The 19,497-nt window shown below is 43.5% G+C and overlaps 1 protein-coding gene across 6 annotated transcripts in view; it reads right to left on the bottom strand.

Annotated features, from left to right (window-relative positions):
• NBEA (neurobeachin) overlaps window positions 1-19,497 on the bottom strand; it is a 786,732-nt gene that overhangs the window by 393,777 nt on the left and 373,458 nt on the right. For all 6 annotated transcript variants that reach the window (XM_073662535.1, XM_073662540.1, XM_073662538.1 and 3 more), the window contains one exon: window positions 13,459-13,586. In XM_073662535.1, the coding sequence (XP_073518636.1) occupies window positions 13,459-13,586 (128 nt within the window). The remainder of the gene's footprint in view (window positions 1-13,458; window positions 13,587-19,497) is intronic.

Below are 19,497 nucleotides of genomic sequence, written 5' to 3'. Positions count from 1 at the left end.
TCCAGGTGATTTCCATGTGGAATCCACCTGGAAAAGACATTGTGTGCAATACCCTAAAAGGGGAAAATTGAAAGAGATTCTTAAAAGTCAGCACAGACATAATTCTCTTATAGGCGGTTACCTTACAAATATTATATTGTTCAATATACTACCATTTGAATTATTTGAAAAAAGTGACCCCATTTGAACTTTGGACATTTTTCGATAATTCTATCTTGTTATATTTTCTTCAAAATTGAATACAATATATTTTTCTTGATTTGCAAAATGTAAAATGATTAATAATTAATGCTTAATTGATGTTTAATAAAATAGATTGAATATAAAATTCAGCACAGACTTCCACTATGGATGATAAGGCCCAGACAACATGATGGGTCTGTCTGGTGAGGCTCCAGCCGAAAAAGAGTGTGAGCCGCTCTGCTGTATGTAATATCTTAAAATGGCCAGCACGGTGGCTCAGTGGTTAGCACTGCAGTTTAGCAGAGCTGTTGTCCAGGGTTCAAATCCCACCAAGGACAACATCTGCAAGAAGTTTGTATGTTCTCCCCATGTTTGTGTGGGTTTCCTCCGAGTTCTCTGGTTTCTTCTCACACTCCAAAGACATACTGATAGGGAATGTAGATTGTGAGCCCCAATGGGGACAGTGCCCATAATGTCTGTAAAATTGTCTGAATTGGAAAGCGCTTCGGAATATGTTTCGCTATATAAATAAAAAGATTATTAATGGGGTATGTAAATCTTAAAATGTTCGTTCAAATTATCAATCATTTCATTTTTCCACATAGGTTTAAGAAATAAAACAGCAGTGGTGATTGGCGGATATGGACATAAAGGCTTGTTCCATTAAATGCAGTCCATAGAGTAATATGCCATTTTTAAGAGGTTAAAAAACAATTGAGGACAGAAATTGGGTGTTAAAACTGTTTCTACCACAAATTATCACAGATTTTGTCCATACTAGAAACTGAAAAGACACTTGAATGCCTAATTCACACTTAAAGAGTAAATATACATATATACATATATATATATATATATATATGTTCAAAGTATAAACTTATTTTGCTTCCTTCTCTCCGAAACATCATGCTGTTTCAATGTCCAATTCCTGCTCCTTTAGAAGCTGCTTTCATCTGCTGCCCAGAAAACTCCAACCATATATAGTCAAGCAGTTTGTGTACCCAAATTCCCCTGTCTGGGTATTGGAGTTAGAAGCAGATGCACGGATAGGGAAAATCTCGTACACAGACTGCTGCTGAGCATTTCTAGGGAAGCATGAACTTGGCATTGAAACTGAGCTGGAGCAAATACTTCTGAGTAGTGATGAGCACAAGTGCTCGTTACTCGAGTTTGCCAAGGGTGCTCGAGTGACATATTTGAGTCCCTGCGCCTGCATGTTTTGTGGCTGTTATACAGTCACAAAACATGAGGGAATTGCCCGACATACAATCCCCGCATGTTTTGCGGCTGTCTGACAGCCGCATAACATGTGGCCACGACTCGAACATGTCACTCGAACACCCGCAATACTCGGTGCATACCAGAGAACCATAGGCAAATGGAAAATCATTCCATGTCCGCACATAAATACACAAAATCAAAAAAAGGTACATGAAAATTTACAAGCTAGGCAGTGTAGAGGTAGTAGTCACACCTAAGCACTTAGGCCAGGGGCAAGACAATTCATTTTGCCATTTAAAAAGATACCAGCTCACATGGGACCACATGGGCCATATCTGATCATTTGTGTTTTGGATTTTTTTTTTTTTTTAAGTATATAGTAAAAACCTAATTGCACACTGTGGGAAAAAATGTGCAGACTATAGCTGCAAAAGAAAATGTTTGTGTGTAACTTAACATAATATGCAATTTTGCCTTCAAAAATATCTATACTTTACAAAAAGCAAATACTAAAAAAAAAAAACTTGATAAAAAAATGTCTATTGTGAAATGTATCCTATGAAAGGAACAGCACCACATCTGTCTATGGACTTTATCTAATGTTGTATCTCAGCCTGATTTACTTCAATGGAGATTACTTGCAATACCAGACACACACCCCAGACATGACTAGACCTATTTCTGGGGAGTGGGGTGGAGTGGGTAAGACAAACTTTTTTCTAATCTTTTAGTTTAACTTATAACAGGCCAGGATTCGATCTCATGAAACCGGCCTAAAAAAAGATATACAGTACATACAAGAATATATGGAATCCACCATCGGCTGGTAACTCTACCAGAGCCTCTGATGACTTACAGAGAAGAAACTGACTCCAGTTCAGTTCTAAGGACAGCATGCATGGTGTATGTAAATGTCCATCTAAATCATTGAAAGGGATTATTTAATAAGGAAGATTTAGGTAATCCGCATGGATGGCTGGTGCAGAACAACAGCCACGGACATTCAGTTATGGAGCTCATGTGGTTATATATAAATGTTTAAATACAATCCAAATATTTACAAATGTTTAGAACATGGAAAAATTCTGAAAATTCTTTCGGGCACTTGCTGCCAGCTCCGTCTCGTGATGCCGAACTGATTTTTTAGTAGGCAAAGATGACATCACTGGGGCAACTGAGGAGAACAGATATTCCAAAATCTAGTAACACGCATTCCTGGTAGGTCTACATTATATACTGGGATGATTACGTTATTCAATTAATTTACACAGAGCAGCTACAATACAAGAATATACGGTACTTTGGGGGCTGTTAGTGAAGGCAAAACCAATGTTCCCTAAATCCTAAAATTTGGCTAAAAATGATAAAAAAAAAACAAAAAAACTATTAGATAAAAAAAAAAAACTGACAGCCCCCCACATAAATTCATGCTGTCTGCTACCCAATATATCATAAATAGAGAGGTTTAGAGGCAGGGCATTGTGATTGTGAAACTGGGTCTTGGCCTTTGTTTTATATATTTGTTATCTATAAAAATGAAAAAATGGTTTAAATCACTAACATTTTATATACTAAAGATAAGAGCTAAGAAACCACACTGATATTCAATCAAACAGTCAATGTTTGCATGTTTCAGAGTGAAAAACTGAGACCTACAACCAGTGGACTGTATTTACCAGTTTAAAACAATAAAGAAAGTGACCAAGAGAGAATGTACATGATCCTATAATAACATATGTATATAGAGAGAGATATCTCTACTCAGAGATTATATATAACAAGTAATTACATGGGTTTCTGTACTTTTCAGAATGCAACCGAAAAGACTTAGCACAATATTTTACATTTTTAATTTACATTGTTCTGTTTTTCTCCCCTCTTAATATGTACATTTCGAAAACATTTAAAATTTTTATCTTTTTATTTAATAATTTTACTTTGATTTTCATGTCTTAATATTGATATAATTTAAATCTACACGAATTCACCTGTGACTACAGATTTTCCGCTGAACAAGGTCCACGAGACCAAAACGTTCAGGAAGATCAGAGCAACTATACCAACACTTCATGCTTTTTGTGTTGCCGGTAAGCGTGAAGCTTCTTTATAGTTTTACTGTCACAGTATAAAAGTTTCTGATCAGTGGGGTCTGGGTCGTGAGACCTCCAAAGATCGCTCAAAACACCACGGCTCCTGCATCAGCTATGTACACAGAGCGGTGTACAGCCTATATGGTAAGTCTATGGGTCCATGTATCGCTGTGTCAGTCAATGTGGAGAACCCATACAATCACTATTGAACCCGTGTACAGCACTCTTGTGCACACAGCTCATGCAGGAGTTGATCGGTGAGGGCCTCAGGACCCGGATCCCCACCGATCAACAACACTATGCAGCGCCTGTATTATATAAAACCTTTTAAAAATGATGTTTATACTTTAAATCAAATCCCTGTATTTCTAGAAGGACATTTTGGTGTTTGGTATGAAATATTATACTCATTGGACATTGATAGTAATGAATTCTCCACTGGCATTCTGCTACGAAGATACAGACTGGGACAACAGTAAAGTTTTTCTTTAGTGCAAATAATTACCTTTTTTTAATGAAATTCCCATTTTTGTTTATTTTGATTGCAATTGTAAAACTGTGGCTTCCACTGGTAATATGGATTTCCTGCCTCACTACTTACAAGAGGTATATAAATCGCATATAACCTTTTAATTCCACTGGGGCCTGCCATATAATTTTCGGAAGGTTCCCCCCTGGCGTTGAAAAAGTTAAAAGAAGAGAGGGGGCATGTTTCCTATGAAATAAGAGCAAGGTTTTGATGTGTTTTACTTTTTATTGCTCCAATATGTGAAGGAGTCTAGCAGGATACCACAGTCAGTCCGTCTGGTCTTTATCAAGGTTTGTCTACATTTTACTCCCAATGATTTCCCCATTGCACCAACCAGAAGTCTTGCTCACAAATGGAATCAATTGGGAAAGCCAGCGCAGAAAGTTAAATTATAATGCTTTGTTTGCTTGGATTAATTTAGAAAAAGAAACTTTAAAATTGGTCTAATTTGTGGAGACTGCACTTGCCTTTATGCTTCCAGTGTGGAAAAAATAAAAGAAATAAGTGCGGCATCTGTGTATACAACAATTATTTAATTTCAATATTCTGCTAAAAGGATGGATAAAAAGTCACCGAAAAAAAAAAACATTTTATACTGGTAGATATATGTTGTTCTATGACAAAAAGAAACTAAATTGATTCTATATTTGGATAATATTTCTTATAAATAAAGTAAAAAAAACAGCGCACAGAAAACAGCAACAGTGTTGCTGCTACATTCAGATTACGTTTTCAGTGTAAAGAAAAATAATAAAACAAAAAATTTCTTTGACTTTTTTTTACCATGTTTTAGGCTGACATGGTATTCTACCCAAGGCAAGACTAGATAAACAATGGAATTTTTTTTTTTTTACTTGGAGGTTCTCTTGTTCTATGGATGCAGCCATTATTTTAGGAGAACTATTACTTGTTAAAGAAGCCCCATGACCCTAAAGTGTTTTTAGAGCAATTAACTAAATCTTCAAGAAAAACAGGTATCATTTTCTTACATGAAACAATCACAGGATTTTATTTTTCCACATAGGTTTAAGAAATAAAAGCAGTGGTGAGTAGCTGATGTGGACATAAAGGCTTGTTTTGATAAATGCAGTCCATTGTGTAATATGCAGTTTTTAAAGAAGTTTTTTTTAAAAAAATTTAGGACAAAAATTCAGTGTCAAAGCTGTGTTTATATCACAAATTAGTGCAAAATCTTGTCCATGCTGGCACATGAAAATACACTCTCCCAATTTACATTTAACCCCTTAAGGACCGGGCCACTTTGTAGGTTAATGACCAGGCCTAAATTTTTAAATCTGACCACTGTCACTTTATGAGGTAATTACTCTAGAACGCTTCAACGGATCCCGCTGATTCTAAGATTTTCGTGACATATTGTATTTCATGATAGTGGTAAAATTTCTTCGATATCACTTGCGTTTGTTTGAGAAAAAAATGAAAATTTGGCGAAAAATTTGAAAATGTTGCAATTTTCAAACTTTGAATTTTTATGACCTTAAATCAGAGAGATATGTCACACAAAAGAGTTAATAAATAACATTTCCCACATGTCTACTTTACATCAGCACAATTTTGGAAACAATTTTTTTTTATTGGGGAGCTATAAGGGATAAAAGTTGACCAGTGATTTCTCATTTTTACAACAAAATTTACAAAACCATTTTTTTTAGGGACCACATCACATTTGAAGTGACTTTGAGGGGTCTACAGAAAATACGCAAAAGTGACACCATTCTAAAAACTGCACCACTCAAGGTGCTCACAACCACATTCAAGAAGTATATTAACCCTTCAGGTGCTTCACAGGAACTGAACTGAAGCAATGAGGAAGAATAAAATTAACATTTAACTTTTCACAAATTTTTTTATTTAGATCCAATTTTTTTTTATTTTCACAAGGGTAACAGATAAAAATGAACCCCAAAATGTATTGTGCAATTTCTCCTGAGCATGCAGATACCAAATATGTATCGGAAACAGTGGAAAACCACTGTTTGGGCGCACGGCAGGGCTAGGAAGGGACGAAGCGCCATTTGACTTTTTGGATTCAAAATTTGCTGGAATAATTAGCGGACGCAATGTCGTGTTTGGGGAGCCCCTGATGTGCCTAAACAGTGGAAACCCCACACAAGTGACACTATTTTGGAAACTAGACCCCTCAATAAACTTATCTAGATGTGTGGTGAGCACCTTGAACCCTCAGGTGCTTCACAGAATTTTATAATGTAGAGCCTTGAAAATAAAAAAATCTAACTTTTTCCACAAAAATTAACTTTTAGCCTCAATTTTTTTATTTTCAGAAAGAAAACAGGAGAAAATGGACCACAAAAGTTTACTGATACCCCATATGTGGGGGAAAATCACTGTATGAGCGCATGGCAGGGTTTGGAAGGGAAGGAGCGCCATTTGACTTTTTGAAAGCAGAATTCGCTGGAATTGAGAGCGGACGCCATGTCACATTTAGAGAGCCCCTGATTTACCTAAATAGTAGAGACTCCCCCCACAAGTGACCCCATTTTGGAAACTAGACCCCTCAAGGAATTTATCTAGATGTGTGGTGAGCACTTTGAACCCCCAGGTGCTTGACAGAAGTTTATAACTTAGAGCCATGAAAAAAAATATTTTTTTTCCACAAAAATTTTCTTTTATCCCCAATTTTTTTATTTTCACCAGGGTAACGGGAGAAAAATGACCTCTCATTTTGTTGTGCAATTTCTTATGAGTACGGCAATACCCTACATGTAATTGGGAACTACTTTTGAGGCATAGTGCAAAGGTGAAAAGGGAAGGAGCACTATATTATAGTGCACATTTTACTGTTATGATTTTAGGGTGCCATCACCCACTGGAAGAGCCTCTAAGGTGCCATAACAGGAGAATTCCCTGTAAGTGACACCATTTTACAAACTACATCTCTCAATGAACTCATCTAGGGACGCAGTGATCATATTGACACCACGGGTGTGTCACAGAATTTTGTACCATTGGGCAGTGAAGAAAATATAATTACATTTTTACCGCAAAAATTTTGTTTGAGCCCCAGATTTTACATTTTCAAATGGGGATAATGGATAAGACTGGCACCAAAATGTGTCCCACAATATCGGCTGAATGTGGCAATACCCCATATGTGGCTGTACAGTGCTGCTTAGCCACATGGCGACACTCGGGAGGGAAGGAGTGCTATTTGCATCCTGGAGTGCAGAATTTCCTAGAATAGTTTGCGTACCCCATATACAGAGCCCCTAAGTGCTAGAAGAGCAGAATCCCCCCCTCAAGTGACCCCATTTTGGAAATTATACCCCTGCCAAACATGTGGATGCTAAATGTGGTTTAGACACACTGCGGTGCTCAGAAGGGTGGTGGGGGGCATTAGAATTTCAGGGCGCAGAATTTGACACTTTTATAGATCGGGTCATTAAACACGCAGCGATAACAAATGTGTACTTTTTTTATTTATTTATTTTTTCATAAAAATGTGTTTATTAATGAATATTTTTATTATTATTTTTTAATATTTTTTTTTTTTACAATTTTTTTTTACTTAATCCCTCTATGGGGCTTTCACTTTTTTCTCTTTGATCACAGGTATAAGGCATTGCAATGCACTAGATTGCAGTGTATTATACCTTTAGTGAAAGCTCCTGAGCCCATGCTATGAGCATGGTCTCAGCAGCTTTCCGTAGCTTGGTGATCAGGGGGTCGTCATGACGACCCCTGGTCACCATGGCACGATAGGGCCCTGCAATTATTACATCATGGGGACGCTGATCTGAAGGCAGAAAGAGCTCCCAGCCCCCTGCCTGCCTCCTGAATGCTGCGATCACGCTTTGTGTATTGTTAAATACCCCTCTCCTATGTCACATGTCACTTTGCTTGAGAAAGGCTCAAACACAGAGCCGAAACGTCGCCTTAGCTCTTATGAGCAAATAAATCACTGGATTTTTTGAATAAGGAGTGCTGTCTTCATTTATGGAACGTTACATACAGGGTTTGGTCTACGCCTGCAGGACGTGAACCCGTCATATTGTCTTTTCGTTTGCTGGTGCGGTTTTGAATTTATTCTCTCTCTCTATATATATATATTTACATACACACACACACAAATACATAAATTCTCTATTTAACGTTATATATTTCGTATTTTTCAGGCCATAAGATGCACTTTTTTTCCCCCCAAATTTGGGAGGAAAATGGTGGGTGTGTCTTATTGTCCGAACGTAACTTACGGGTGGTGGTGGAGCGGGATCGCAAGGCTCTCCGTTCCCTCCCTCCATTAGGAAGGCGGCGGCTTCGTCGGCAGCAGAAGAGGTGAGGTGGGGATGGTATCTGTCTGGTGTCTTGCTGTGAGCAGCGTGAGCGGCTTTCCAGTGGCATGCGCTCTGCCATGCCGGCGGCCATTTTCCTGTAGATCACAGCTTCAGAAAGATGGCCACGGGCACCGAAAGCCACTCACGCCGCTCACAGCAAGACACCGGCCAAGGTACCAGGCCCCCAGCCCCAGGCACCAGCCAGAGGTACCAGGCCTCCAGCGCCAGGCACCAGGCCCCCAGTCCCAGGCAGCAGGCCCTCAGCTAGACACCGGCCCCAAGACAGGCATCAGCCCAGCAGCATCTCACCTCTTCTGCTGCAGCAGTCAGGTTCCTGAGGGAGGGAACGGAGGGCCCTGCAAACCTGCTTCACCACCACTGCAACTGCCCGCTGCTGGAGCACCGGCTTCTCGCATCTAGGGTCCACAGCATTCCTCCACTTCCGCCGGCTTCCTGAAGGACCCTGCCTTTTGTTACTCCCGCTACACTGCCCCCGCTACCCAGGTAAGATACCTATTCGGATTATAAGACGGACCCCCATTTTATAAAAAATATTTTTTTCCTATTTTCCACCCCAAAATTTGGGGTGCATCTTATGGTCCGGTGCTTCTTATAGTCCGAAAAATACGGTATATATTGTTAAAGGTAGAATTTATGTATTTGTTAATGGAATGTATTAGATCTGTTTCATAAAGGACTTTCAATTCTGTTTTTTTTTTTTTTTTAAAGTTTTACATAGTTTGCAAGTTTGTTGTACAAAATGACTATTCATCGTATGCTGAAACCGCTACTTATACATACTATATATAACTGGGCAATAGGGACTACTGAGCTGGTACTTTTTGCCCAAGTACGTAATGGAGACCATTGACCTCTACGCCATAGGAGGGCTCCTCTGTGAACGGTGCCTTCATCAAATACCGTATTTTTTGGACTATAAGACGCACCGGACCATAAGACGCACCTAGGTTTTAGAGGAGGAAAATAAAAATGTAAGCAAAAAATGTGGTCATGATGCACTTTTAAGGGGGAGGGGGTCTTCGGCTGACACTGGTATAGGGGTAATGTCTCCCAACTCTGACAATATCCCCCATCCTGGTATATATGCCCCCCCCCCTTCCTTTTATATGTGGTCCCCATCCCCATCATGGTATGCCTGGCATCCCTCCATCCTGGTATGCATGGCACCCCTCATCCTTATCCTGGTATGCATGGCACCCATCATCCCCATCCTGATATGCATGGCACCCATCATCCCTGTCCTGGTATGCATGGCACCCCTCACCCTGTCCTGGTATGCATGGCACCCCTCATCCCTGTCCTGGTATGTATGGCACCCCTCATCCCTGTCCTGGTATGCATGGCACCCCTCATCCCTGCCCCGGTGTGCAGACACCCCTAATCCCTGTCCTGGTATGCAGACACCCTAATCCCTGTCCTGGTATGCAGACACCCCTAATCCCTATCCTGGTATGCATGGCACCCCTCATCCCTATCCTGGTATGCAGGCACCCCTAATCCCTGTCCTGGTATGCTAGACACCCCTAATCCCAGTCCTGGTATGCATGGCACCCCTAATCCCAGTCCTGGTATGCATGGCACCCCTAATCCCAGTCCTGGTATGCATGGCACCCCTAAGCCCTGTCCTAGTATGCATGGTCCCCCTAATCCTCATCAGGCTGCATATTAACAAAAAAATAAACACTCCTACTCACCTCTCTTCTCTCCCCTCCAGGGCTGCGTCCTGTCTGCCTGCACTGATCTCTCCATGTGAGTCGCGCATGACATCACTGCCATGCGCGGCTCACATGGAGAGATCAGCTGCCAGAAGTCACTGCTCCCCACGCCGGGTCTGTGTGCGTGGGGAGCACTGAATTTTCATGCTCCTTAATAGCGGTATACAGTGTAGCTGCTCTGCGGCTGCTGCTGCCGGCTATCTCATGTGCCCGCTCATTAAAGGGCATGAATATTCACCCGCTCCCCACGCCCATGGGCGTGGAGAGAGGTTGAATATTCATGCCCTTTAACAGCGGGCACAGGAGATAGCCGGCAGCAGCAGCCGCAGAGCAGCTACACTGTATACCGCTATTAAGGAGCATGAAAATTCAGTGCTCCCCACGCCCATGGGGCAGTGAATATTCATTTTCTTTAGCAGTGGGGACAGTGTAGGCTGCAGTAGGGGGCTGCTGCCTCCTGTTCCCCACTCCTCCACCGATACCGATCCCCCCACACCACACATAAATATACACCCCCCCCCCAACATTCGGACTATAAAACGCACCCCCCATTTTCCTCCAAAATTTTGGAGGAAAAAAAGTGTGTCTTATGGTCCGAAAAATAAGGTAATTACTAAGTGAGGAGAAGAAATGTGTGTTTATGTATGTATGTATGTATGTATGTATGTATGTATGTATGTATGTATATACACACACACACATATATATATATATACATACACACACACACACACACATACAGTGCTGGTCACTATACTGTACAATATCTTCAGAAATAAATGGAAATGTAACAAAGTTATAGCCTCAGGATTTAGAAGAAGAAGAAGAAACAGAATAAACAGCATGTGCAGCAATAAAGGCACCCCTAATTAATACTTGGTCGCACACCCTTTGGCATTGCTGACAGCCTCCAAATGTTTCTTGTAGCCATCTATAAGTTTCTTGCACTTCTCAGCTGGAGTTTTCTCCCACTCTTCCTTTGCAGTTTGTTCAAGCTCTTGAATGTTTGCAGGGTTCTTTTTCCCAATGGCAGATTTCAGCTCACCCCAAAGATTTTCAATGAGATTGAGATCAGGACTCATTGCTGGCCATTTTAAAACAGTCAATTTTTTCTTTTTCAACAATTTCTGTGTATTTTTGGATGTGTACTTTGGGTCATTGTCTTGCTGGAGCACCCATGATCTTCGACTCAAACCAAGTTTTCTTACACTGGGTAAGACATTTCGCGCTAAAATCTCTCGAAAATTCTCTGATTTCATGATTCCTGTGATATGGTCAAGGCCTTCGGTACCAGACGCAGCAAAGCAACCAAACAGCATTATGGATCCTCCATCATGCTTAAATGTTGATAAGGCGTTCTTTTCCTTATAAGCTTCATTGCGCCTTCTGTAAACAAACTGTTGCTTTGCATTGCCAAAAAAGCTCTATTTTTGTTTCATCTGTCCACATAACATTTTCCCAGAAGGATTGTGGTTTGTCGAGGTACTCTTTGGCAAAGATCAGTCGTTCCTTTTGATGTCTTTTCTTCAGCAATGGTTTCTTCCTTGGCCTTCACCCATAAAGCTCTGCTTGGTTTAGTGTATGGTATGGTACTTGTTGAAACCATGACCTCAGACAGACTGTTCCAGGTTGGCCTTCAGGATTGAAAGACTCCTGGCTGGCTACAAAAAGCATTTATAAGTTGTAATACTTTCAAAAGGGGGGGCTACAAGGTAGTAACCATGCAGGGTGCCCAAACTTTTGCATTGGCCTATTTTTCTTTTTGTAATTATTAAAATGTAAAAAATTACAACATATTTATATTTTGTGCCTAAAATACAAAGGAATTGTGTTATCTTTAACTTTAGGCCTTTTAGAGATCATTTCAGTTTCAACTTGCTTAACTGTTCACAATAACAGTAATTTTGAGCAGGGGTGCCAAAACTTCTACATGCCACTGTACATACACATACAAACACTATAAATAAATATATATACATACATAAACACACACATGCACATATAGATGCACATATATATTTATATTACATGCACAAACACATGGTCTATTAATATATTTAAGATGAAGTTCAGCTAATGTGACAACATTCCTGATTGTCATACTAAGCTGTCAATTAAAATGTCTTGTATTTAGGTAAAATGAAAAGCAGACATCCTGACCCACTGACAAATTACATGAAGAATAAGTGTTTTATGTTGCAATATATCTTCCTTTCCAGACATAATAAGATAGGAGCTTAGGGAAGGGACTGGTATTCGCAATAAAAAATAATGACACTTCTTCATAAATCACAGGTTACTGCTTATTCTGACGGCAGATTTCCTCACTTCTAAAAGTTAACTTCAACTTACAGAAATATTGAATATCACGGAGCATAAGAACAGAATGCCCGATGACTCTTGGAAAAAAATCTTTTACATTAATAGACAGTATGGCTACAGCACCCACATTTCTAAAGCTGAAAACACTGGGATGTCTATTACCGGACAATGAGAATCTCAGCCTATACGGCTGCAGGTATTTGCATTTACATTGCTACAGTGCATCTGTGTAGGTGAAATCAGCCTGTAATTTAGGTTGGCTAGCACACAGACAATTGACTAAGTTACTAAAATAAATACAATTGTAGAAAATATCCTATTTTTTTTTAAAGTTTAACCTAGAATGTTTTCCACTCACTTACAGATCTAAAAATGGCAAGGAAACAAGATGCAAGTCATATAAGATTTATATGTTTTATAATAGAAGTTTTCATTAGACTGAGATTAATCCGAAAATAAAAGGGATGTGTAGGATAATAAAAAAACAAAAACAACAACCACTTGTTCACATGTCCTATCCACTTTTCTATACCGAAGCTGCGATACATGATCCATAAAATGGTGCTGCTACACTATGTTTGGATGAAATAGGAGGCTATAGTAAGTCCTGTTCACATTACAATCGGAGCATATACTTGGTGTGCTGCCAATTCAATGGGCAGTCCAGGACTTCTTCATGACCTATCCTTGGGTTTCACTTCAACAGATGTTGAGCTGCAGTACTTAAGAACAGCCACCAAGAGCAGTGGTGTCCTGACTCCGGACACTGTTTGCTTCTGATTGGTGGGGGTTTTGGGTGTCTAAAACCCATCTCCACCAATCAGATATTGATGACCTATTCTAAGTCCTGGTCAACACCATTAAAGTCCCTAGACTATGACTATACTGTACAGCTGCGTGTCTGCCTCTGAACCCAGTGTCAGAAAAAAACAACAACTCGCTTATTCTTAAATAACATTTATTAAATGACTGTTTAAGTAAGCATACAAACTAAGGAAAAAAGAAATAGAAAAAAAACTCAGAATAATAATGCTAAAAATGCCAGGTACGTAATCAGTGATTCATACCTTCTATCAACAGCTCCTGTCCATGGCTTCCAAGCAATGTCCGGGAGAGGAACGGGGCAAAATCAACAAAGATCTCACGTAGAAGAGGAGCCACCTTTTCCAGAGCTCTCTCTAATTTGGCAGTGATACTTTGAGAAAAGGAAGAATGAAATAATGCAGATTAGATTTTCAGATATACACATACATCAACACATATAAACATACACATTCACACACAGACATTATATTTCAATGTAAATATATACATACCACTTAGACACATACAGGTATACATTTACGTTCATCCAAAGAAAGAGGTTTTCTATACATTACACAAATACACATACATACATATTAAATATAAATAAATAAATATATATATATATACATACATACATATACATACACATACATACACAGTGCATTGTGAAAGTATTTGGCCCCCTTGAACTTTTCTACCTTTTGCCACATTTCTGGCTTCAAACAAAGATATAACATTCTAATTTTTTTGGGAAGAATCAACAACAAAGTGGGACACAATCGTGAAGTGGAACGAAATTTATTGGATAGTTTAAAGTTTTTTAACAAATTCAAAACTGAAAAGTGGGGCGTGCAATATTATTCGGCCCCCTTGATTTAATACTTTGTAGCGTCACCTTTTGCTGCGATTACAGCTGCAAGTCGCTTGGGGTATGACTATCAGTTTTGCACATCGAGAGGCTGAAATTCTTGCCCATTCTTCCTTGCAAAACAGCTCGAGCTCATTGAGGTTGGATGGAGGGCGTTTGTGAACAGCAGTCTTCAGCTCTTTCCACAGATTCTCAATTGGATTCAGGTCTGGACTTTGACTTGGCCATTCTAACACCTGGATACGTTTATTTTTTAACCATTCCATTGTAGATTTTGCTTTATGTTTGGGATCATTGTTTTGTTGGAAGATAAATCTTCATCCCAGTCTCAGGTCTTTTGCAGACTTCAACAGGTTTTCTTCCAGAATGGTCTTGTATTTGGCTCCGTCCATCTTCCCGTCAATTTTAGCCATCTTCCCTGTCCCTGCTGAAGAAAAGCAGGCCCAAACCATGATGCTGCCACCACCATGTTTGACAGTGGGGATGGTGTTTTGAGGGTGCTGAGCTGTGTTGCTTTTAAGCCAAACATATCGTTTTGCATTGTGGCCAAAAAGTTTGATTTTGGTTTCATCTGACCAGAGCACCTTATTCCACATGTTTGGTGTGTCTCCCAGGTGGCTTGTGGCAAACTTCAAACAAGACTTTTAATGGATATCTTTGAGAAATGGCTTTCTTCTTGAACTCTTCCATAAAGGCCAGATTTGTGCAGTGTACGACTGATTGTTGTCCTATGGACAGACTGTCCCACCTCAGCTGTAGATCTCTGCAGTTCATCCAGAGTGCTCATGGGCCTTTTGGCTACATCTCTGATCAGTTTTCTCCTTGTTCGAGATGAAAGTTTAGAGGCACGGCCGGGTCTTGGTAGATTTGCAGTGGTCTGATACTCCTTCCATTTCAATATGATCGCTTGCACAGTGCTCCTTGAGATGTTTAAAACTTGGGAAATCTTTTTGTATCCAAATCCAGCTTTAAACTTCACCACAACAGTATCTCGGACCTGCCTGGTGTGTTCCTTGGTCTTCATGATGCTCTCTGCACTTGAAACAGAACCCTGAGACTATCACAGAGCAGGTGCATTTATACGGAGACTTGATTACACACAGGTGGATTCTATTTATCATTATCAGTCATTTAGGACAACATTGGATCATTCAGAGATCCTCACTGAACTTCTGGAGTGAGTTTTCTGCACTGAAAGTAAAGGGGCCGAATAATATTGCACCAATTTTCAGTTTTTAATTTGTTAAAAAAAGTTTAAAAAAGTCCAATAAATTTCGTTCCACTTCACGACTGTGTCCCACTTGTTGTTGATTCTTCCCCAAAAAATTAGAATTTTATATCTTTATGTTTGAAGCCGGAAATGTGGCAAAAGGTAGAAAAGTTCAAGGGGGCCAAATACTTTCACAATGCACTGTATACACACACACACACACACACACACATTATATATATGAATATATAACTACATACACATTATATATACATATACACAGTATATACACATACATATATATACACTGTGTGCAGAATTATTAGGCAAGTTGTATTTTAGAGGATTATTTTTATTATTGATCAACAACTATGTTCTCAATCAACCCAAAAGACTCATAAATATCCAAGCTTAATATTTTTGGAAGTTGGAGTGTTTTTTTTTTAGATTTGGCTACCTTAGCAGGATATCTGTTTGTGCAGGTAACTATTACTGTGCTGAATTATTAGGCAACTTAATATAAACCAAATATAATCTCACTTGTTTATTTTCACCAGGTAAACCAATATCATTGCACAAAATTTAGAAATAAACATTTCTGACATGCAAAAACAAAAATAAAAAAAAAATAGTGATCAATATAGCCACCTTTCTTTATGATGACACTCAACAGCCTTCCATCCATAGATTCTGTCAGTTGCTTGATCTGTTTTCAATCAGCATTGCGTGCAGCAGCCACCACAGCCTCCCAGACACTGTTCCGAGAGGTGTACTGTTTTCCCTCCCTGTAGATTTCACATTTTATGATGGACACAGGTTCTCTATGGGGTTCAGATCAGGTTAACAAGGGTGCCATGTCATTATTTTTTCTTCTTTTAGACCTTTACTGGCCAGCCACGCTGTGGAGTAGTTGGATGCATGTGATGGAGCATTGTCCTGCATGAAAATTATGTTTTTCTTGAACGATACCGACTTCTTCCTGTACCACTGCTTGAAGAAGTTGTCTTGCAGAAACTGGCAGTAGGTCTGGGAGTTGAGCTTCACTCCATCCTCAACCCGAAAAGGCCCCACAAGTTCATATTTGATGATACCAGCCCATACCAGTACCCCACCTCCACCTTGCTGGAGTCAGAGTGGAGCTCTCTGCCCTTTACTGATCCAGCCTCTGGCCCATCCATCTGGCCCATCAAGAGTCACTCATTTCATCAGTCCATAAAACCTTTGAAAAATCAGTCTTAAGATATTTCTTGGCCCATTCTTGACGTTTTAGCTTATGTTTCTTGTTCAAAGGTGGTCGTTTTTCAGTAGTGTTGAGCATTCCGATACTGAAATATCGGGTATCGGCCGATATTCGCGATATCGGAATTCCGATACTTAATTCCGATACTTTTACAATATCGAATACCTGAATCGGAAGTTCCCATAATGCCTGCGCTCTGCAGTGTCTCTGAAGGATGACAAGCTGGATGGCAGCGCTCAGCTGCGATCCAGCCTGTCATCAGAATGCCATCCCAGCGTGAGAGAATTCTCCTGATTGTTTAAAAGCCGGCGGGCGGTAAAAAGCCGCCGGCTTTTAAACAATCACACAGCCCCATACTGCTTCCCCGCAGCCTCCCACCCCGAAGGACCCGGGCGGGGAAGCCGGCAGTGAAGAGACTTCACCGCCGGCTTTCCCGTTCTGTGCTGCGCTTTCCCGCCGGTTATTTCAAATGAACAGCTGAGGTATCAGGTGATGCTGATCAGCTGTTCATTTGAAGTAGCCGCGGTGCCCTCAGAGGGTTCATGTGAGTTCATGCTTCACTGCATGAACTCACATGAACTTTCCCATGGCCACACAGGTCAGCCTCACCTCCCAGACCATCAGACCGGTCATGACTGGTGTGTGCGCGGTGTCTGTGCGACGTCTGCGGGTGTCTGTGCGGTGTCTGTGCGACGTCTGCGGGTGTGTGCGCGACGTCTGTGCGACGTCTGCGGGTGTGTGCGCGACGTCTGTGCGACGTCTGCGGGTGTGTGCGCGACGTCTGTGCGACGTCTGCGGGTGTGCGCGCGACGTCTGTGCGACGTCTGCGGGTGTGTGCGCGGCGTCTGTGCGACGTCTGCGGGTGTGTGCGCGGCGTCTGTGCGACGTCTGCGGGTGTGTGCGCGGCGTCTGTGCGACGTCTGCGGGTGTGTGCGCGGCGTCTGTGCGACGTCTGCGGGTGTGTGCGCGGCGTCTGTGCGACGTCTGCGGGTGTGTGCGCGGCGTCTGTGCGACGTCTGCGGGTGTGTGCGCGGCGTCTGTGCGACGTCTGCGGGTGTGTGCGCGGCGTCTGTGCGACGTCTGCCGGGGTGTGCGCGGCGTCTGTGCGACGTCTGCGGGTGTGTGCGCGGCGTCTGTGCGACGTCTGCGGGTGTGTGCGCGGCGTCTGTGCGACGTCTGCGGGTGTGTGCGCGGCGTCTGTGCGACGTCTGCGGGTGTGTGCGCGGCGTCTGTGCGACGTCTGCGGGTGTGTGCGCGGTGTCTGTGCGACGTCTGCGCGACGTCTGCGGGTGTGTGCGCGGTGTCTGAGACGTCTGCGGGTGTGTGCGCGGTGTCTGTGCGACGTCTGCGGGTGTCTGTGCGACGTCTGTGCGACGTCTGTGCGACGTCTGTGCGACGTCTGTGCGACGTCTGTGCGACGTCTGCGGGTGTGCACGGTGTCTGTGCGACGTCTGCGGGTGTGTGCGCTGTGTCTGTGCGACGTCTGCGGGTGTGTGCGCGGTGTCTGTGCGACGTCTGCGGGTGTGTGCGCGGTGTCTGTGCGACGTCTGCGCGACGTCTGCGGGTGTGTGCGCTGTGTCTGTGCGACGTCTGCGGGTGTCTGCGCGACGTCTGCGCGACGTCTGCGGGTGTCTGCGCGACGTCTGCGGGTGTCTGCGCGACGTCTGTGCGACGTCTGCGCGACGTCTGCGCAACGTCTGCGGGTGTGTGCGCGGTGTCTGTGCGACGTCTGCGCGACGTCTGCGGGGCGTCTGTGCGACGTCTGCGCGCGGCGTCTGCGGGTGTGTGCGCGGTGTCTGTGCGATGTCTGCGGGTGTGTGCGCGGTGTCTGTGCGACGTCTGCGGGTGTGTGCGCGGTGTCTGTGCGACGTCTGTGCGACGTCTGCGGGTGTGTGCGCGGTGTCTGTGCGACGTCTGCGGGTGTGTGCGCGGTGTCTGTGCGACGTCTGCGCGACGTCTGCGGGTGTGTGCGCTGTGTCTGTGCGACGTCTGCGGGTGTCTGCGCGACGTCTGCGCGACGTCTGCGGGTGTCTGCGCGACGTCTGCGGGTGTCTGCGCGACGTCTGTGCGACGTCTGCGCGACGTCTGCGCAACGTCTGCGGGTGTGTGCGCGGTGTCTGTGCGACGTCTGCGCGACGTCTGCGGGGCGTCTGTGCGACGTCTGCGCGCGGCGTCTGCGGGTGTGTGCGCGGTGTCTGTGCGATGTCTGCGGGTGTGTGCGCGGTGTCTGTGCGACGTCTGTGCGACGTCTGCGGGTGTGTGCGCGGTGTCTGTGCGATGTCTGCGGGTGTGTGCGCGGTGTCTGTGCGACGTCTGCGGGTGTGTGCGCGGTGTCTGTGCGACGTCTGCGGGTGTGTGCGCGGTGTCTGTGCGACGTCTGCGGGTGTGTGCGCGGTGTCTGTGCGACGTCTGCGGGTGTGTGCGCGGTGTCTGTGCGACGTCTGCGGGTGTGTGCGCGGTGTCTGTGCGACGTCTGCGGGTGTGTGCGCGGTGTCTGTGCGACGTCTGCGGGTGTGTGCGCGGTGTCTGTGCGACGTCTGCGGGTGTGTGCGCGGTGTCTGTGCGACGTCTGCGGGTGTGTGCGCGGTGTCTGTGCGACGTCTGCGGGTGTGTGCGCGGTGTCTGTGCGACGTCTGCGGGTGTGTGCGCGGTGTCTGTGCGACGTCTGCGGGTGTGTGCGCGGTGTCTGTGCGATGTCTGCGGGTGTGTGCGCGGTGTCTGTGCGATGTCTGCGGGTGTGTGCGCGGTGTCTGTGCGATGTCTGCGGGTGTGTGCGCGGTGTCTGTGCGATGTCTGCGGGTGTGTGCGCGGTGTCTGTGGTTGTGTGTGCGCGGTGTCTGTGCGACGTCTGTGCGACGTCTGCGGGTGTGCGCGGTGTCTGTGCGACGTCTGCGGGTGTGTGCGCGGTGTCTGTGCGATGTCTGCGGGTGTGTGCGCGGTGTCTGTGCGATGTCTGCGGGTGTGTGCGCGGTGTCTGTGGT

The sequence above is a fragment of the Phyllobates terribilis genome, unplaced genomic scaffold, assembly GCF_046119375.1.
Source record: "Phyllobates terribilis strain yellow unplaced genomic scaffold, ASM4611937v1 Scaffold_2__4_contigs__length_985480577, whole genome shotgun sequence".
Classification (NCBI taxonomy): Eukaryota; Metazoa; Chordata; class Amphibia; order Anura; family Dendrobatidae; genus Phyllobates; species Phyllobates terribilis.
Note: the sequence above shows the minus strand (reverse complement) of the source record. Positions and strands in the feature narration are given on the sequence as shown.